The 22,451-nt window shown below is 37.7% G+C and overlaps 1 protein-coding gene across 24 annotated transcripts in view; it reads right to left on the bottom strand.

Moving 5' to 3' along the window:
- Positions 1-6,733: 6,733 nt before the first annotated feature.
- The window catches only part of MAP2 (microtubule associated protein 2), a 261,018-nt gene continuing 245,300 nt past the window's right edge, over positions 6,734-22,451 (bottom strand). For 20 of the 24 annotated variants that reach the window (XM_088794145.1, XM_019726959.3, XM_088794140.1 and 17 more), the window contains 4 exons: positions 16,491-16,583; positions 14,509-14,590; positions 10,860-10,972; positions 6,734-10,652 (listed from right to left, as the gene is read on the bottom strand). In XM_088794145.1, coding sequence (XP_088650271.1) covers positions 10,437-10,652; positions 10,860-10,972; positions 14,509-14,590; positions 16,491-16,583 — 504 coding nt within the window. In that variant the 3' untranslated portion in view covers positions 6,734-10,436. The remainder of the gene's footprint in view (positions 10,653-10,859; positions 10,973-14,508; positions 14,591-16,490; positions 16,584-22,451) is intronic. The other 4 variants (XM_088794155.1, XM_088794162.1, XM_088794160.1 and 1 more) reach the window with 1 other exon arrangement.

Raw genomic sequence — 22,451 nt, 5'->3', positions numbered from 1 at the left:
GGCCCCTGCTGACTTGATTTTAAGAATGTTATTCCTAGATGACTTGATGTTTCATCCGTAAACAAAATAAATGGAGCTAAAATACCTGGTGTCTAATGAGTGAATGTCAAGAACAAATTTAGAAAATTTGTTCCACTTAAGATGAAACAGTCTTAGGAGCAATGGACCATTTAAGAATCTGCACTGATAATGACATAGGAAGAGTTGAGTATAAAATAACAGCACCAATGTAAAGAGGGACTGCTGTGGTCTGCGTCCTGCTGACTCAGACAATGTTTTGAAACTCAGCTCCTCTTTCCCTAAAACAAGCAACATTTCCAGGGATCCAGAATTGGAAAGTCATAGACCTGGGGTGATCACCAGCGTTGTGTTTATTGTCGACTAGATCAATCCTAAGGGATAATGCCTGACCGTGGAGAGAACCATACCCTGGGATGGATGGCAACAGCATTGCTCATTTTTGATCAATATGGTTGGGTTCGAGATGATTGGGGCAAGCTGCTCCTCTTCCTCTTATCTATTCCCCCTGGCTAGTTGACCATCCAGAATCTGGGGTAATACTGATATACCCATCTTTGATCGTGATTCCACTTCTAAGATCCAGATGTGAATGAACACATTTCTGATATTTCCTCATGTATGCTCCACTGACACCTCATCTCCACCTGCATACTTTATCATCATTAGAGGAATTATCATCTGCTTGACAGCCCATTATAAACCTCAAGTTCATTTCTCCTTCTCTATTCACCCGCTCACATCCCACGGTCTTCAAGTTGTTTCCCTTTTATTTCAAAAGTGTCTTCCTTTCTCCAGATCCTTGCGGTCACTCTCCTGGCTCTGGCCTTGGTTACCTCACCTTGGTTTCCCCAGCACTAGTCTCTTCTCTAGAGTCTAATCTCCACTTTGTTGCCAAAATTACTCTCCTGAATTTCAGATCTGATCATGTCATTTCTGCTCCTCAAAAACCTTTAATGGCTGCTCTAGAGTACACAACAGAATCCAACCTTGTGAATATGATAGAAGACCACAAATCTGTTTCCAACCTCCTTGTTTTTCCTGGCTTCATTTCCTCTGACCCACCTATGCTCCAGACACACCAAACGATTTCATGTTCTCAGAATGTGTACTTCACTCATGCTTTTATGAGTACCTCTGTTTTAGAAACCCCCTTCCATCCCCTTGTCCTTCCTAGACTCCCTTTTTCCCATCAATTTTTGTGTCACCTTGAGTTTCTACCAGTTACCACTATTTACCCTGGGCTATGGTGTGTTGTGTATGCTCAGTCTCCCTCACTTGACTCTTGAATGCCTTGGAGGAACGGGACCTCGGGGATGTAGCACTCAATAAGTGTTTGTGGCATTGACTGATTTTCTGTTTAAAACGGCGCAAACATTATGAAACTACTCTAGCTACAAGTGTAGAAAAGACAGCAGGATGTGGGAATTGGATTCTTTGAGCCTGAGAACCTTCTGTGGGGTTAGTCTGATTGATAGCAGGACATAAAGTGAGATTGAAAAATGCCCCTTTCACACGTGTGCTCCAATGTTCACTGCAGCTTTGTTTACGGTGGCCAAGACGTGGAAACAACCAAAATGTCCTTCGATAGATGAATGGATAAAGAAGTTGTGGTATAGATACATTATGGAATACTACTCGGCGGTAAGAAAAGATGATATAGGAACATTTGTGACAACATGGATGGATCTTGAGAGTGTAATGCTGAGCGAAATAAGTCAGACAGAAAAAGCAGAGAACCATGTGATTTCACTGATATGTGGTATATAAACCAAAAACAACAAAAGAACAAAACAAACAAATGAGAAACAGAAACTCATAGACACAGACAATAGTTTAGTGGTTACCAGAGGGTAAGGGGGATGGGGGTGGGAGATGAGGGTAAGGGGGATCAAATATATGGTGATGGAAGGAGAACTGACTCTGGGTGGTGAACACACAATGGGATTTATAGATGATGCAATACAGAATTGTACACCTGAAATCCATGTAATTTTACTAACAATTATCACTCCAATAAATTTAAAAAAGAAATTAAAAAAAGAAAAAAGAGAAAAATGCCCCTTTCCATGCACAGATGTATAAAGGAAAGGACCTTCAGGACTTCATTTCTGTGAGATTAAGGACACAAAACAGGGACATAGGGAGGGATTTGGTGAGAGGAGATTGATGAAGGGATTTCTTTGGACAGAGAGGCCATGCTGTCTGTGAGTCACATTTTCCTTTTGGGGGAGATGTGGAGAGGTGCTGCCTTCATTTAATGAAGCTTAATTAAAAAAAGGATTCAAATGCTTGGAGAGCATTGAAATGTACTCCCTGATGTTGGCAGACACTAGATTTCACCATCAGACCAGAGGGGTCTGATGACTCTGGTTGTAGGGCCCAAGGAGTGCTGCTGAGTTGGAAACTGGCTCCACTCCTAGAGTTAATAGGTAGGGCCAGAGTTAACATGAGGGCCAGAAGAGGGCCATGGAGGAGATGGAGATGGAGAAAGTTGTCTAATGCCCCATCTAGTAAGGCTGCCTGCATGGGAGAGAAGCCTCAGCAGAAGAGACTGGATGCCCACTGAGAAAGAGAAAAAATGCTTAAACCACTTTCCCTTGCTTCTCCTTACTCACCAAGTTTTATACCCAGGGGGAAGCAAAAACAGCATCTCTCAGGAAAAAGAGAAAGTGAGTCCACAGAGAACACAGAAGGGCTATACCCCATACCCAGTGCAGGCTTGCAGTCGAGGCCAATCCATGCCAGGAAAGAGTACAGATCTTACACCATAATTTTCAGGGTTTTGATTCTCCCATGGGCTGGACATTTTAATTTCTGAATTGGGACTCTTTTTTATAACAGATTCTTTTTATAACCAGAATGTTATTATCTAAGAGTGACTAAAACGTCCTGAGTGTGCCCAAGTCTTCAGCTTGAGACAGGATTTCTTCCATAATGTTTAAAGGAACTGCGAGAAACAAAAATAAATTTGTGTTTTGATCACAATTCATTTGAGTCATGCTTGTTAACACATTGGTTACACAGGAAAAGACCAAGTATTGGTACTTTGGTGACTGTATAATAAACGCTTTCTGATTTTTCTACAGGTAAAGTAGAAAAGTGGCTGAGAAGTCGTCCTTATATCTATTTGTATCTTAGTTTTCTGATGCTAATGAAAATCAACAGATTTTTGTTTACTAATATTAAAAATCAAATAAGACTATCTGAAGTGTACATTCCACATCTAAGGCTTCATCAGACATTCTTGTATTTTATGCTATGAATTGCAGATCCTTGTTTCATAAGGTAAATCTAAAAGACATGCCATGTTTATAGTGAAAACAAGAAATTTAATTCAGTTACTAGTGTCATAAGAGAGAAAGAAAAACAACCGTTAAGAAAGCTGCATGGTGTGGGAAGCAAGGGTGATGTTAAAATATTTAGCAATTGATATACTAAGTTAATACATACATTAGAAAAATTTCTTTTATTCTTTAAAGAATATGAATGATGAAATTACTTGTCAAGTGATGTGTGTTGTAGTACAAATAGTTCATCTAATTTTCATCTAATTTTCCCAATAATTTCCAAATTCATTGTTGATTATTAGAAGTTGTTGGTTGATCTTTGCTTGGCATACATGTAACTTGCTAAATGATGCTTTTGTATGAGCCATGACATCATATAGAGAACAGCATAAAATTGTTCCAATGACCTCCTATTTAGTCGTCATTGGATGACTTGTATTTACAAAAAAAAAAAAAAAAAAAGAGAGAAAATGTTGCATTACATAAATGATATTGTTTATGACTGATAATTCTATTTCATCATTTGCTGAATTAACAGCTGTCGTGCGGGACGGCCTGCGGGGTCTCTGCTCCCGCTCCCCACACAAGAACGCAGGACTTGGTGAGGCCAAAAAGGAACACCCACGGAGCCATAGGTAGGGGAGTCATACCACTATGGTCTCACTGGAGGCTGGGCCCACCGGACACACGACCCGCTGTCCGCCGCCAACCGACCGACCGACCGACGACTCTCCTCCACTCTCCTCGACTCTGTTCCTGTACTCTCTTCCACTCTCCTTGGCTCCTCGGCAATCCTCAGCAGTCCTCGGCTCTCCTCCGTAGCCGCAGCAGTTATACCAGCGGCCAATCGGCCAACCGGCCACAGCCGACGGCCAATCAGCCACAGCCGACGGCCATCCACCACCCGAGCCAGCACCTTTCCACATGAGGCCGAGAGCCTGTAAACTACTTTCTGGGGCTCTGTCCCCACACTTCTGTCCCCACAACAGCAAATATGTGAACATTTTTCTGGTCTTTGTAATGCTAAGATTTTTATGCAATATAGTATATTTGGTATCTTTATTAATGACTGTTATGAAATTATTAGAATGTTTAATTAGATTAAGTCTAATCCATTAGGCCAGATGAGACGTTTTAGAGTGCTAGGGTTCAAATTCTGACTCTGCTTGTCAAATTTTAAACAACCTCTCTATGCCTCAGTTTTCTCATCTGTAAAATGGGACACTGATAATTGCAGTACTCATGGGAGTTATGTGTTTATAAGGATGCCTGGCACAAACAATCACTACACAAGTATAAAGTTAATGTTGTTAATGCCCACTTCATTTGGACTTTCGGTGGGCTTGAGGTAGAGGTGAATTTCAACAGGGACCATAACAAGGATTTACCTCAGGTACCGGTTAGCCCCACATTCCGCCATGGGGCCTATCTATTGCTCAAAACCTCCTTCTCTGGTTGGCCTCAGAAACTCCCATTACCTCCTCAGCGCCTATTGCCCATACTATACTCTGGTAAGAGTTAAAAGTCCTGTGGTGATTGCAGTTGCTATAAGCAATCACATGAGGGAAGTTCTGGGGGGGGGGGGGGGGGGCGGATGATGAAGACGGGAAGCAGGTGATCATAGCTAAGGGATGGTTATATGAGCACCAGGTATTTGCTCCCAGGATGCCAAAAAAGGCGCTGTCTCTTCTGTGGGACTCCAGTCTTCTTTTGACTTGTGGTAGGCAGGCAATGCAGGGACAGGACTGCGGCAGGGTGGCTGGCAGGCCAGTAGGCTGCCAGGTGCCAGCATAGACCATTGGGCTTCTTATAAGAGCTGGGGAGGAACAGAGCCCCTGGCAGGGGGAGACTTAGTGGTGGTGCCTGGAAGGCAGGACTTTTGGGGAGCTTAAACAGGACCTTGGAGGCTCTCTGCTGTACCAGCCATTAACTTTATGGGTGTTTGAATTGGAAGACGTCTGTGGAGCCCAGGGTCATAGGCCTGGGTGGCCAAAGGTGGGTGTTGGTAAGAAGGAGGCTTGGGCAGCAAGTTTTTCAATTCTGTAGCAACTTATTCAGCTGAGTAAGGCACACACAGAGTGTGCCCAAAAATGTATACACATTTTAAGGGGCGGCCAGATGGCTCTTAACAACGTTGCCAGTTCAAGTCCCACATGCGATGGTGGGCTGCACACCCTGCAACTAAAGATTGAAAATGGTAACTGGACTTGGAGCTGAGCTGCACCCTCCACAACTAGATTGAAGGACAATGACTTGGAGCTGATGAGCCCTGGAGAAACACACTGTTCCCCAATAATCCCCAATAAAAATTTTTTAAAAAATGTATGCACATTTTAAAAAGGAAAAACCTGCATTAAACTTGTTAATAATATACACCAATAACAAAAGATGAATACAAGTCATATTTGACTTCTGCAATGACAAGAGGTGTTCAAAGTGGTTACCATCAGTGTAATTTTAACAGTTTTTTCCTTTCTTAAAATGTGTATACGTTTGTTTGGAACTAGCTGAATATCAGCCCTGTGTTTGAGAACATGTGACTCTCTTGACGAGGTTAGAACATCTTTCCACTATGCCTTTCTTTAATTCCAAAAGTAAAAATAGACAAATATCCTATAAGTTTAGGCCTACTGAGTAAGTTGATAGTTTTTGTCATTTCTCACTTGTCTATGTGATTTTTATTTATCGTAGAATGGGAAAACAAGGAAACAAACTTCACTGTATTATCCCTTTTTCTCTAATGATATAGGTGGGAGCAGAATCTTAAATGTATTTATCATGGACATGAAAGTTACCCGTTGTTACTGTCAAACAAAAGTACTACTTAAATGTTTACTTTCTTTTTCATTGAGAAAGCATCAACATCTATTAACTATTGTTTTCTCAGACTCCCAGTCTCCCTGAGGATTCTGATCTGACCCAACCTGACCTTTTCCCTCCCCGACTCAAGGATTAGGGGCTTCTTCTTTTGGGTTTTTGTTTCACAGAATGAGGAAGAAATAAGGAAGGAGAGAAAGACAAGTAGGTCTAGGCCAAAGGTTATAACTACTACAGAGTCTAATGCCTGCAGTAATGAGTAAAGTGGGCTGGGAGTAATAGCAAGTGTAGGTGGGGACTGCAGCCAAGTGGAGGGAACAGGTGCATCTCATAGGTACCCGTGGACCAGCTCCAGCTGATTGTAATCACGAGAGAATGAAGGCCCAGTGCTGACACATCTTTTCACTTTTCAAAGATCCAAATCTGGTATGTGTGTGTGTGTGTGTGTGTGTACTATATATAAAGTATGTATATATATAGTGTGTGTATACACACACACACACACACACACACACACACACACACACACACACACACTGCATCACCATACAAACAAGGGAGAGATATGTATTTTCTTTCCCAGAGAAGAAAGAATCTGAAACTATCAGTTAGATGACAAGCAATTTTATTTTGCAAAACAATCACTATACAGCAACAAATACATTTGCAAATTTTGATTGAAAAACATGAACTAACTACAACCAGCCATTGAAGAAATGCCTTTCTATGGTAACAGGCTCTAGAATTATCAGAAGAAAGAAACCCCCCACAGATTTGTAGCGGAGTGTTGGAACCTTGGAATCCCAGCATAGAGTATACTTTTTGTTGATATATTTTTTTCTTTTTGCTAAAGTTGAAGTAGATTTTCATAATTGACATTTTCTGAGTTCAAAAATAAGCTTTTTCCTGCAGAGGGACTTGGCCTCAACCTACACACCAAGGCTAAAAATCCTAGGCGTTAAAAAAAAAAAAAATCAATGCTGATTTTAGCACATCAATCTTTCAAGGACTGCCTAGAATTTGCCTTTCCAAGCCATGAATCTACTTTTTTTTTTTTTTTTTTTTTTTTGGCTACTTAGACCATGAATAGTTTATTTTCCTCCTTTTGTGACATGAAAACTATAAGAAAAACTATAATTACAGCTAAGTCAGAATCAATCATATTGAGATTATTTCTTTAATAATACTGACATGATGTTATATTTTGGTTGATGATTCCATTTCCTGCTGTATTATGATATGAGTATGTGGAGAAGGCCAACTACCATCAGTACATTTTTCCATTTAACAAAGTTCTCTCAGCCGTACCTAGTTGATGTTGCACAGGTGTCTTGCTTGTGGGTGGGATTTCAGCCCATCACCCTGCTGGAACTCAGCAGGAGAATCCAGAGAGAGTTGGTTCCTAAGTGAACATGGCCTTTGAAACTCATCATAAACTCGGATCTTTCCTGCATTGTTGTAAGGTATTCAATTATTGGTTGCAGGCGACCCAGAGAGATGAATTCATTGAAGTTGGCCTTTTAACTCTTCACAGCTCTGGATTACTTATGTATCTTTAAACAGGTTCTCAAAGGCTAAAGCGAGAGAGAAACTGGCATTAATCGATCTAGAATTGGAACTATGAAGCTTTAATTTCTAGATCAGCGTATGGATGTCCCCACAGAGTGGTGCTCAAAAAGCTTAATTTGTGCCGTTAATCTTGAGAGTGAAGGCAAGATGGGTTCCACCACTTATCCCCATAAGAAGACATTTATCCTGCATGTTTCTCTCTCTTACTGGTACAAATGATCAGTTTCTTTTTGATAAAGATATAAAGAATCACATTTCCATACAAAGGAAGAGAACTTACTATAATTTTGCTGTCATTTGAAATAAACATTTGTTTTTACGCCAAATCCAACAACAGTGCTTTATATAATCTTTATTTTGGATGTGTCTTTGTAAGAAACTGAATTTTAATATGTAGAGCATGTTCGCTTATTCTTAACTTTTGCAAAAAAAAACTTAAACCAAGTTGAAAATACTTGTTTCACTTGTTAAACCTGTTCTACCCAGCTATTAACTTCTTCCAGGAGAACTTCAACCACCTAACACTATCAGACATGTAAGAAAATACCGTAAGTCCCCACATGACTGTTCTTTCTTCTCCTGTTTTCTGGTACATTTCAAGGGAAGCTGACGGACAAAATGTCCAGATTGGTCAAATCAAACCTCACAGCAATTATCAGGCAGGAAATAGACACATCCACAGTCCTATTTAGTAGTTTCTAACTTTTTGATTGTTGTATAAAATAACTGATTTATAACTAGTTTCAGACATGTTTGCCTATGTAAAACCTCTTAGTTGAGAATGAATGGTACACATTTGCTCTTAGAGTTTCTTTTGTGGAAATCAAATTGGTTGCAATATCCAGTGAGTCACAAAATGGCATCCATGTCTCTCTGTCTTTGCATCTCTTGGCTTCTTTCTTAAATGCTACTGTACTTCCTTTTTGCCGCATCCATGTTCATCATTTCTTCCCTTATATTCAGGAATTGATTTGGCTCAAATACCTACCAGATCATCTGCCTGTAAGTGTTCAGATCCAACCCACTAGCCCTGAGCAAGAAAAAAAATAGATAAAATACTAAAATACATCCACTCAGCTTGGTAACTCATTGCCTTATTCAGGCCATTGACTAATTCATTGCTTATTCATAAGTCTAAGATGAATGATTTGTGAGAGAAATTAATTGATTTGTGATTTCTAGACTGTATCTAAAGTTAGAACAGTATTATCTACTTATTAGTAATGCTAAGTCATACAGTATTCCTTTACAGAGTGCAACGTTGGAGTCCTGAAAAAATTGATTTAGATATCTGCATCTCAAATGTTTTGTGGCCATACCTTCTCAAAATACTGTATTTTTCCTTTCTGGTCGAGGGATCTTTACTTTGGGTAAAGAAGGCAAATACCTTCTATCTGATAATTTAATAAGCTGGTACTATTTGAAAGAATGGGATAATGTCCCAAATTCCCACTGTTAGTTTCAACTTTAGCAAATGGAAAAAAAAAAAAAAAAGGAAGAAGAAATCTTAACAAGTCCTTCATGAATGATTGGAGAAATAAAACCCAAATTATTCCATGATTCAAAATGAGATAAATCTATAATCTTAAACCAACAATCTGTAAACCCTTTTATGTATAACTGGACCCACCCCCACAAACTCCATGTTGGTGAAAGCAAAGAAAAATAAATTTTTCTAGCATCACGGGAGAGACTTGTATCTGGCACTAAAACAGGGTTACAGCTTGGAGTTGTTACAGAAAGCAACTTCATGCTAAAACTTTTTGTCTTTTTTAATGTTTTTTTTTTTTTTTTTTTTAAATAGGGAAAGAACCCTGCTAACATCTACTTTCACATACCTAAAATTGCAACACCAAAGGGTGCAGGAGACACAGATACTGTGAATAAGGAAGTATAATATTCAAGTATATGAGGAAGTATCACAAATGGCCACAGAGAAATATATATATATATTTATATCTATAATACTGTATCAAACAGATGAAATGGGGGTGTGAAACTGGTAGTGTGGACACAAATCTAGCTGATCAACTTACATTCTAATCAGACACGAGTCCATCCTAATGAAAGTGCTTCATTCCTAATAGAGCACTTTTATACCACTTCCTCAACCACAGCTCGAATGCTTTGTACCTATTTTTTAATTAGTTAAATAATTTATTGAATTGACTTATACTCTGATATAATTATCCAGGTCCCAAATGTTAATAACTTAATTGAATCTTTCTTCCCATTTATACAAAATAACACTTAAAAAAAAAAAAAAAAACAACTTATTTCTTACATGCTCTTCCCTTCCTGCAGTCAGACTCCTTGATTTAATTTAACCTGTAATAAGTTACAATGGGCAGCTTTTATCTTTTCACCCAGCAACAGAATAGTGAAATGAGCAGCTTGGATTTTAACAAGGCCTTTCAGAATGTAGTGGATAGCCTTCAGGCACATGAAAGGTAAAAATGCAATTTTTAAAATAATAATACTCCATGCAAAACAGAGCAGAGCAAAAATAACCGTCCAATTGTATTCATGTAAAGCCAGTGTCTTCCTGTTGCAAATGGAAATCAAGTCAATTTCTGCATATACTATTCATTTTTTTTATAAAATTGTAACAATTACTAGAGTTTGGGAATGAGATTATTTATTTTATAGTTTGTAAGGAATGAACATAACACCTGCTCAGAGCCCACTCCTGCCAAGAGCTCATGCCTAAATATTATGACTTCGAAGCTAAATGAGAAATATTCACAAGCCCTGCTTAGCGAGTGCAGCAGTGACATCCTCGGCCAAAGTGGCAAGCTGAGGGGATTCGAGCAGGTTGATGCTTCCCGAAGAGGAGACGTTGCTGAGTCGTCGGGGGGATGCCACACTGGATCTGCCTGGGGACTGTGTGATGATCTCAGCCCCGTGGTCCACACGGGCCTTAGCGTGCTCTCTGAAGTTCAACTTTTGGCTGTCAATCTGTTCAAGACAAGCATCAGTCCTCATTAACTCCAGTAGCTTAACTGGCCCCTAGCTATTTCTCCCGATCCCAGAGCAGATGTTAATTTCACTTCTATTCCCTACTTCCTATATATCCAAGTCTCAAACTGGGACCCACTTTGATGAGTATTTCAGAAGAATTGAAAAAAAAAAAAGACAAAGTCAGCTCATGACTTTATATCTTACCTTGACATTACCACCGCCAGGTACATGGTGAGCATTGTCAAGTGAACCAACTTTAGCTTGGGCCTTTTCTTTGAAATCCAGCTTTACACTCTCAATTTTCACACGCCCACCACCTAGGAGAGGAGAAAGGCTTTTAAATGTCTTGCTAAAATTAAATCTTATATTTATGGTAACTGTTTCCCAAAAAATGATTATAGTAGATAGACCATCCCAAACAACAAGCTTAATTAACTCTACTGTACCTCTGTCCACGGATGTGAAAGAAATCTTTTATAATTTCTCATCCTTAACATTTTCCCCGTATCATCCAAGATAATGAAATCCTTTTTTGTACCATTATACATTACTTTACATATTAGTACCTTTCTTCTCTACCCATGTCTAAACTAAGATATCAGGGAGGTTTCTTCTTTCTGTAAATAAATACCCTAAAAATAACACAATAAAAATACATTATTGCATCCTTTCTAAAACTTGGGATATTTAGTTTCTTATTCCAGTGGGAGCAAATTATATTGAGATGAAGCTCTTCTTTATTCTTCTTCATGGTAATAGGTCACTTGTCCAAAGAACTATTAGGCTAGAAATGATGTACATATATAGGTAATATATTCACTTGTTAATTTTCAACATTACTAGCTTGTCTCACAAAACAGGAGTTAGGAGATAAGTTTAACGAGTAAGCTTTAAGAGCTTCCCATTTTAATTAGTAGATAGAGCAATAGGAAGAGAATCTTAGGAGATCCAATTCTTGTACGGATGTCGTAAGACCTACCTGACATAGACTTTGATCTGCTAATATTACGACAGAGTTTTGACCATGCCATTTCCCTAATTGCTAATTAGTCTGAAACTTGAGGATCTGCTGATAAATGAGAGTGCCACGAGCCACCCTTCAGTGTAGTCTTTCAATCTCTGCATGGCTTTCTGCCTTTCTCAAGCTGGCAAATAAAAGTTCCCTCTGGGTAAGTATTTGTTGTCCTTGAACACTTCTGAATGTCTGCTGATGTCTTTGATCTGGAGAAAAGCTGGATTAGAGTCCTTTGCCTACCTCCACCTAAGAGATTTGCTTTCACGTTCATTAGCAAGTTGGTTTTGGCTGTATGTATTTTTTTGGAAGGCCATTGGTAAGCGATGTGATCCTGTACTATTATTGCATCCTTCTTGGGATTTTGATTTGGGAAAAAATACATAAAGAACTCTATGGAAATATGGACATTGTTGTATTTTGTGTGTTTTTTTTAAATTGAGGAATCTTTATGTTTATTTATCTTTGTAGATCAAAGAGAAAGGTCTGTTAAGCCTTCACAGGTCTGTTAGGTCTTGTGTTGTTTTTCTCATGAAATACCCAGATAATTAGATTAGCACCCAACTACCTGTCCAGGAACCCTTTATAATATTATACGGTGTTATTGGATAGCATTTTGAAGGTACACCCATTCATTCTTCTCCTGGAGGCTTAGAATGTGCATGATGTTATTTAACTCATGCTTACAGGAGACATATAGTTGTCCTTCACTCAAAATATGCAATTACTGCAGGAAACTTTACCTGGCCATGTGCATCACACTTGTTGGTTGTGATGGGATTAGTGTGATTCATAAAACAGTCTTATCTTGGTTAGAGGCTAGAGGACATATGAGCTTTAACTAGATAAGATTGACTTTCTTGGGATCTCACTTTTGTATTTTTTTGGTAGCCTCTGATAGGAATTGCCTTTTCAAGCTTACTTTTATGATTATATATTGTGTCAGTATAATCTTGTTAAAATTTTTGTTGAACTGTATGTTAAGAGAGAGAAAAAATAATGTAATATTGACCCAAAATATGTTCGGAAAAGGAAGCTTGAGAAGTCCATTTTTGTTGAAGTCCTACTAGAAATTTTTACGCAACTGTTAGAGAAGCCCATTTGAATTGGGAGATCTGGGCCTTTGGTTCTGAAGGATTCTGGCACCCACCAGGGGCAGTATACTCTTTGTCACGCTTCATATGTCCTGAAGTGAAGTCAGTAAGACCAGATATTTCAACCTGTACCTCCAGGTGTTAAACTGTCCCTTTACTATCTCCTTAAATATTCCCCATTCCAAAGTAACTTCGTGAAAAACTTGCTGTTGTCAAGGATGATTGTGCTAACACTTCTTTATGAATTTAGTCATCTGATTGCATTATTACAGAAGTTAAGATCTAGATTTAGAAATAGGTGGGAGTCCATGACAATAGTCTTTCATGACCAGTAAATCTTACACTTTCCTTTTCTACATAAGATTTTTCTGTGCATGAAGACCCCAGGTGAATTTAACTAATTGCATACTTACTGTCTGGAATTAAAGAATCCAATATTTTGTTTTGTATTCTGGAAGAAAATAGTCAGCATGGCCACGTACTTCAGTGACATTGATGACACAGCAGTACAAAGTCAGTTAAGTGTTTGCAGGTTTGAGTTATACACAGGGGAATTATGAAGACAGGCAGTATGTGGCCATGTCCCTGCCGCCTTATGAGTGACAGAAGCTAATTCAAGGGTAGCAGTTCTGAAACGAGTAATGGAGATTCCATATTTGTAGTTTCTAACTCCTTGACTTGCTTTATGAATACCTTTTGCCAAAGTAAAGCCTGATTTCTAGACATTTACCCATCTCATGCGTTTATCTATTTTGAAATGTATTCTATTCACCTTTGTTTTTCAACTAATAGATGCTTCTTAATAATCTTCTCATGGTCAGAAATCTTATTGGGCTCAAACGTTCTTATACCTAGTTTCTGATAACACTTGAGACAATCATAAATAGAAATAATCTATTACCTGGTTTAATTAAGATGCTGAGCATAGATGATTAAAACCAATTGCTTCCTCTTGTCCTTTTGTAATTCAATGATATATACAAATTGTACCAAAATATTCTCAAGAAAATTACAAATTAGACAATTGTGCATTATTTACATTATGTATATGTCGAGGTGGAATTTAGCAAAAAATATATAATACATGATACTCAGAAAAAATGACTCATAATATGTTAGATTCATACTTTAAAGAGGGAAAAATCGCTAGCAAGTCTGAACATAAATTCTTCTTTAGAGCACTAGTCCTATGAGATATTCTAGAAAAACAAAAGGTCCATGGTCAAATAAGTTGGGGAAGCATTGCATTATACTGAGGTTTCATACTGTTTATTGACCTACTATTGGATCTGAGAAATTCAGCAGATAAATACATTTCTTCAGCTTTGCTTAAGCATAATCCTTATTTCACATAATGCAGAAAAAAACAATTTTATGAAAAATCTTTAGAAATGCTGCTTTTAGTCTATGTAATTATGTAAGAATACATGTCCCAATGTATTTTATAGGCTATATATTTCAAAAGAGCTTCAAAAACAAGCATGTTGGGTACATGGAGATAAATGCATCTTATATACCTTTTAATTTTTAACCTGTCCTGTAATATATGGCCTATTTGTGGTAATTGTTTACTTGTCCAAATGAAGATGCCCAAATTTCTAACTTAAGTTTCTATTAATAAAAGCATTAAGTATCAGGATTTTGAAACATTCTTCCAATTAGGTATTTCACAACAACAAAAATTTTGATTGTCAATTTCTTGAATCCAATTTAATATTTCTCAAGCTACTAAAAAATATTTATTTACCTGGCCTGTGGCGGATGTTCTTCAGAGAGCCACATTTGGATGTCACATGGCTTAGGTCTATCTTCTTGGTAACAATCTGTACCTGTGTGAATCACACAAAATATGCCTAAAATAGTCTAGACATGGACAAGCCCCCAAGCTCATACATAAAATCTAGAAACATCCAAACTCACAACATATCCAGGAACCCAAACTGAAATCCATACACACACAGGAAAACATAATCTCCCATACGTCCTCCCACGTTTGATTGGAAAGAAGGACCCAAGTGGAAGAAAATCCTAGAATAGAAGATTTTATTAGTAGAAAAGAGATTGTGCCATGAGGATAAAACACCTGGGTTAATAAAGCAAGCTTCCACTCAGAGAAAGAAGCCACACCATGTTCAACTTATCCATAAGCAAAGAGACAAGTAAAGAGATGAATTAGTTTTTAAAAAGTCACTTTTACATCAAAGTGACCCACATTGCTCATAGTTACAAGTAGACCAACATTGCTTTAAGATATAAGAGGAAGACAGCTTTAAAAATGCTTTTCTAAAATATTATTGTCATGTCATGGCTAAATGGAATTTTTCTTGGGGACCAAAATTTAAAATGATAGAAACATTTTTTTCCTTTTTTTGTGTTTTATTGAAATTATTACCTCACCCAATATTTGAAACAGTGCTTCTCCAAGTGTGGTCCATTGTCTATTTGCATTAGAAGTATATGGGAATTATTGAATTGGAAACTATGGAAATGGGGCCAGGGAATCTGCGTTTTTGGACAAGCGATTCTTCTCCAGAGGAAAGTTTAAGACTATTGTTTTGGATATTAGAGGCTTCCCTATTTACTTTAAGATTGTTAGTTATCTCAATTTATCCTTTTCCACTTAGGAATTCTGCCCAGCAGCACCTGCAGCAGAGGAGAGCTGCGTCTACCCTCTGATCCCCTCAAGTGATTTACCAGGACTGACACGGCTTCTGTGACACTATCAGGTGGTGTGCACCAACAGGGCGACAGGGAGGAGGATGACTATGGCCACAGAAATCCTGGCTCTGAGCCTTAGTCCAGTACCCTGGAGGAACCCGGCAAACCTTGCTATGGGCTTCCCATGACAGTGACATTTTTCTCCGTGGTGCTACTTCAAGAATCAGGCGACAGCTCCTGGAGAAGGCACTTAATTGTCTCTTTCACTGACTCCATCTCTGCCGTTGAAGAGCAAGGAGCCATGAGTTATTAGACAGGTGAGAATTCTGGTTTTGATGCTCTATAAATTACTTGAGTCATAAATGGCCAGGACCTGAAGTTTAGGTGACAGGATCTGGCTTGAGTTTGCCTGTTTTAACTCTGCCTCAACTACACTTGAGAAACAGGGATTCATCCTTCCCTTCCTCTCATAGGATATTATTTCCACTCAATTTAAGAGAGAAAGAAATCCCATCAAGACGTATATACTGGGACTTGAATCCTTTCACTTTGAATTACAGATGAACCATGCTTCCAGTTTTGTACAATTCCCAGTGGTATCCTAACTTTCATGAATAATGAACCACAAAAGATTGACATTACACACTTGGGATATTTTCAAGTATATCGGTCTTTGCCTCAAGAGCAATTTAAATGGAGCTAGAAAAGGGTGTGCCGGGGTTGCTTTTGCAGGGGGACAGAGGCATTATGAGGATAACCCTTGACGCTGAAGGCCAGCAAACAAAACTGGCAAATGAAGTGGGTTTTCCAACCCCCTGAAAACCATGGTGCACCCTGTGAATGTTTACTTCCTCAACAGAAAGCAAGACATCGGCTAATGATTTTTACAGGAAAGGATGGGAAGCCCATCACCAAAAATGCAAAGCTGACAGCTCCCAGACCAGGGGAACAGGGGAGCAGCAACAAGAAGCGGGAGCGTGTTGGGAAGGAAATAGGAAAGGAGACAGGGTGCTGGCTATGCAGATGGCTTCACACAATCAGGAAAGCTTTCTAATACAAGCTTCTACTTACATTTCCGCCCCCAGCAGAATGTGTGATGTTATCCTTGGAACCACATCTGGACTGAACCTTGCTAAAATCGATCTTCTTGTTTAAAATCCTAACCTAAAAGGAATTGGAGGTAACTTCACTGTACATTTTTCTTTCAATATGCTGGGTACAGGGAACCAGAATGGGTAGTGCCAAAAAGGCTCTGCACTCCCACCTACCTACGGAATCACTTAAGAGAAAAAACTAACTCTGGAACTAAAGAGTAGATCTATCATACGGATCTGAGCCTCTATTGCCCGGCACTCCCAAGGCCCAAATGTGTGAGAACCTTAGATATCCCAGCTGTAGGCAGGTATAATCTGGAAACAATGAGAGGAACAGAAAAATAAAATGTGATCATTGGTGAGGAGGAGGCTTCCAATATTGTGGGTAACATTGGGACTCAGGTTCACTCTATGGAAAGTCTAGCAGCATAACTCAGTGTAGTTCAGCCCAGGATCCTGAAAGATATGCCAGTGCCCAGCCGCCTCCCCCCTTAACCCTGTAGGTCATCACAATTACAAATGACCTAGGACACTTTACTTAACCGTATTATTGGTCCACACATCATAAGTGAAGTTCATAATTGGTCCAGTGAGGGCTACAGGTGAGGTTTCTCATTCATTCAAGGGAAGAACCCCTAGTTTTCTAAGAGGACCAACAGGGCTCTGGGCCTCCTCTGCTGAAAGGGCTTTACGATTCCTTATTGGGTTTGGCTCAGTGGCCTTCTGGAATGCCTCTCCGACAACTGCTAATACACAGACATTCCTATTGTATGGGGGGTGCGGAAGCACTCTTTCCATTTTTAGAGGGGAGAAAACCAAGGACCATTAGTTAGCTGAGTTGTACTAGGTCATGTAGGGGTACTCCAGAACTTGCTTGGGTCCAACAGATTTGAGGTTAGGTATTTTATTTCTATTTTCGGGAATTTAGCATTCCTCCTGAAGACAATAGCACATCCAGACAATAGCAAATCCACATCTGAAAAGACATTCTGGTGTAATGTAATGTGCAAAGTAGTAACTCTTGTGATGTGTCTTTGGAATTCTGCATGTCTGGGATGGCAGATAAGCAATGTAAGCATGGAAAGAAAGGTTTACTTTTGTTGTTTGTTTGTTTGATTTTACTTTGTCTAATAGTACTACTCTTCTCCCCCCCGCCCCCCCCCCCCGCCACTCTCCCAACATTTGAACAGAAATCGCATTTTCAATGATTTAGGGGACAGTTTATCCTCTCGTATCTATAAAAAAACACAGCTAAATAAATTTATCCTAGGTATATAGCTGTGCCCCAAAATAGTATCATATCTCTTGGTCTGCAAAAAATAATAAAAAATTCAAGAGGACGTGAAACCTGACTATTTTTGACTAGACAAAACTTAAATTGCAACGCCTGCCCAACACTGACAAGATAGCTGTCCCTTACAGGGAAATATCACTAACAACTCTCATTGGCAGCCCAAGGGAAAGGCCTCTTGTCAAAATCTGAATTCAGAAGACATGATGATCAGGCCACTCTTTGGGACATAATAAAAAATCTCAAAAAAAGGGAATCTATACCTAACAATAAGTATAGTTGCACTCTAAGAGTTTCATGTAAACTGCACACGCAGATTCCTTTAGGTCAATAAGGGCCATTACATTTCAAACCACAAAGATAAATTATTTTTAGAAAGGAAATTATTTTGATTTATTATTTCTAACAATAATACTTTTAATTATTCTCCATGAAGATCTAATTATTTTGGCAATAATAGAAATAGAATTCACCAAAGCCATTTTTCTAGTCCTTGGGGATATACAGGTTTTCATATTTTATTTACAAATTTTAAATTAGAGATCATTACAGATCACCAATCAAGTAACTCGTGACCAAATAATCAAAGCCCAATGTTAAATCTGACCCACTTTTTGCAAAAATGGAAATTCCAAATTCAGTCGTATGAATCTGATTTTAACATTTCATCAACTTTTGCCAATTTTTATGATTTCCAAAACAAATTATTCAAACCCAAAGGGGTCACATATATTGCCAGCATTAGAGATAACTTAAACCTTGAAATCTTCAAACTAAAAGCCTGACTTCTGTTGATTTGCCCCAGATTTTTTAGAGAGTCACAAATTTTCTAGTGAAGGAACTGGCTGGCCTTTTTCAATAGTAGACTTTCTCAACCTATGTCTCCCCAATCTATGATGTGAAACAGACCTTTTACATGCATTAGTGTCACATTCTTTATATATTTCCATATTTGCAATAGGTCAGAGTATCTCTCTTTTGTCTAAAATGAGCCAAAGTTTGATATTCACCATAGTACTTGATTGTTGAGTAGATGAAAACAAAACCCGTAGGGCAATGGATACTTGATGCTCAGTATAATTTACCCTCTAGCTTGACAACTTACAACTGAGCACCCACCTAGTCCATATGACTCACATTTATGACTCAGAAAAATGACAATCTTCATGGCAAAGATCTCTAGGATCATTTACAAATAATTAACACCTCAGAGAGTTAATTCCACAAATACCAGCAGTTCTCACACACAAAAATTACATAAAATAGAAAAATAGATGGCTGTTGCAAAGGATAAAGCTTCACTCAAGATTAGTTGTTTAACAGAGTTGAGTTTTAACTCTCCATGTTCTATGGATGGATCTAAATCAAATTTAAAATCTAAAAAATACCTTTCTTTGGGGAGAATTTTCATTGAACTTTATTTTCTTGAAAGCCTATGTCAAAGAAAAATTATTTTGACATGTTAAAGATTGTCTAAAAATGTATATAACAAACTTCTATTTGGCCAATTAACTAATTTTTTATATTTATGATATGGAAAAAGTATTTGAGTCATCATTACCGAAGATTAACTCTACAACACATTTTAATCTTTATCAATTTCATTCATCCAAAAATTTTACTTGTACTATTAATGCAAAATGGGTGATTTGAAAGAGTAACAATCTTTCCTTCTGCATACTTCATAAAGGAAGTGAAACATATTATATCAATCAGCTGGATCATCCTCCTAAAGCTCTGCCTTATTCAGAATTCTCCCAAACTCTCTATTTCCTATTAAATGCATCAAAACTTCTTAGCCATGTGACCAGGGTTCTCAGCAATTCTGGTATTTGAGCCCTCTCTTAGTACTTTACATTTTGGGCCAGATTGTGTTACATTTCATACTTTACGGACCTTGTTTATATTTTCAAGTTCATCCCCATGCTTTATGTTATCAACTCTTGCTAGTTGAAGATAGATCATCCTTCAAGGGTCAGTCCCTCCACAGTGGGAGGCCAGCAAAAAAGGATTTCAGTCTCATGGGCAAACATTGGTGATTTACTTGCATACACAGTTGACTTTTCATTCACATAAGGGTCATAGAAACATGAAGAGTTATTAAGAATAGGTTAATGTAATTGAATAATTAATCAGAATTATTTTATTTTACTTTTTACTAATTCTATGTATTCATCCAACATACTGCTATTACTTTCTGGATAGTCCTGGTGTAATTCTAGTTTGATTTTATCATGATGGTGCAACTGAAATGATCAGCCGTTGTACTCTCTCTGCATACAAGTTTAATTGCTCCTTTAGACAAATTAACTCTTTTTTTCCCCAAGTGGAGTTATTCTAAGGAAGAACAGGAAGACAAAATGCAGGGTATGTCTGTAAGCAATATTAAATCTCTCTTACTAGAGATTAGAAATATGAAAAATATAAAAGAAAATACAATCCTTACTTACAGAGGCATTAATCTGAATGTCAACGTGAATTTCTTGAAAATCAGATTTTGAATTTTTTTTTTTTAAATAATTTGACACTATCTGATGCTGCTTGCTTTATCAAAAGATCCACATATTGGCTCAAAGTAGTGAGATATGGAGAGTAAGTGGGAGTCCCAAAGTTTGGATTCTGCTCTTGCCTCTTCCACAATCTAGAGCTAGGCTGTTCAGGCATCTCCTGGGTATGAACATCAATTGCAACATCATTTCTTTTTCGAATGTTGTCATAGGAAAAAAATGCCCTTTTTTTTTTTTTTTAAAGGGTAGTGTACTGTGATACTAAACTGACTTCCCTTTAACTTTATAGGGGATTAAGCTTTTCCTTTGGGTTTGCCTTATTTCTCAGGAGTGCTTAAAATGAAGGCTTCCTTTGTCCTTGCATTATAAAAACACTTTTCTACTCTCTCAAAAGCGTTTCCCATTCTATAACATTCAATTTTAATAAAAACTACTTATCTAGCCTCTATAGAGTCCTGAGGCATCATATATTAAAACAAAAATATGACTACATCAGATATTCCTGAAAACTGAAAGTTCTCTGTAGCAAATGATGTTTTTCAAAAACTCATCTGTTAACAACCCTGTGCCCTGATTAAAATGCATACAAGTATACAAACTTTATGATGCAGTCTGAATTTTAATGAGCCAATATGGCTTATACTAATGAATAACTTCTTCGAAACAAAGCATATCAAATATAAACAATAAATACAGTTGAGTACACACTTAAATAGAAAAAATAGTTTATGTCAAAACATACAATTCCACAGAATTCTAAAGTAAAAGTATAAGTTGGAGGGCCCATTAAGGTGTCAGTCCAATTTTTCTATGCAAGTTGTGTCACATGGCACAGCAAAGTAGAACCATATTTGAAAACTCTGGGGTTAATAGATAATGCTGAAAAATTTGGAAAGAACTTTTGATTATTGTTGATTATAGTCCCTATTCTGTATTTCATATCTCCATAACTATATTGTGTCTACTAATTTGCTCTTTCTAATCCCTTCACTTTCTCCCCGATCCCTTCCCCCTCCCATCCAGCAACCAACATTGTTTTTTCTATATCTCTGAGTTTATTTCTATTCTGTTTGCTCATTAATTCTGTTCTTAGATTCCACATATAAGTGAGATCATAAGGTACTTGTCTTTCTCCGACTGACTTATTTCACTTAGCATAATATTGTCAAGGTCCATCCATGTTGCTGCAAATGGTAAGATTTCATTCTTTTTTATGGTCGAGTAGTACTCCATTGTATAAATGTACCACAGTTTCTTTATCCCATTGTTGATCGATGGGCATTTCGGTTGTGGAAAGATCATTTTGGTAGAATAGGCATTGAGTTCAATCATTAGCCTCACTGTTAAATAGTTTTAACTGGTCTCTCAGTGGGTGCTGGAAGGGAAGTTATGACTAGAACAGCATGTGATTCATGAAACTTAACAGATAATAAGTTCATATGCTATAATTTCTTGACATTACATTTTTTCTTTAGTTTAAATTTTTAAGACATTTTAAGGAATAGTTAACCGAGTTGGTAAAGACAGTAACTTTTAAACAGTCTGTCCAGTTGTTTGAAAACAACCTGAGATTGAATGCTATCCTGATGTCCTTCCTTGGCTTGTAAATGAACAGCAAGCAAAAAAAAAAAAAAAAAAAAAGAACGAAAGAAAGAAAAAGAAAAAGTACTCTACAGGTCTCAACTTTGTAATCCCAAAGCAGTAATTTTTCATACTTTTTAATAATTACTATTTATGAAGCCTAGTTCCAAAACTTTTCATTACCCTACAAAAGATGTTTGAATTATAGTTATAAAAGTTTTATTGCATATAGAGTGGGCCCCTTGTCAATGAAATACAATGTATTTCAGTGTACAGTTTTTCCTCATGCTGGGTTGACTGTATTTTTAGCTCATGGTGGTATTTTATTACTCTCTTATTTAGCACTTATTTCTAGCCCTAAAGAGATGAAAAAAATGGTTTGGAAAAAAATTAAAATTAAATACAGGCAATACACCAAGGGGGGCAAAAAATAAAAACCACCTCTTTTCTGCCTGGATTATAGACCCATGCCTTGTCTCATTCTCCTTTTGTCATATAGTACGCAGAAGAATCTTAGTAAATGTTTGATGAAAGAATACATATATGAATAAGAAAAAAA

Source organism: Rhinolophus sinicus, chromosome 17, assembly GCF_057876585.1.
Source record: "Rhinolophus sinicus isolate RSI-liver-muscle chromosome 17, RSI-T2T, whole genome shotgun sequence".
Lineage (NCBI taxonomy): Eukaryota > Metazoa > Chordata > Mammalia > Chiroptera > Rhinolophidae > Rhinolophus > Rhinolophus sinicus.
This window is presented reverse-complemented; position numbering and strand designations above follow the sequence as displayed.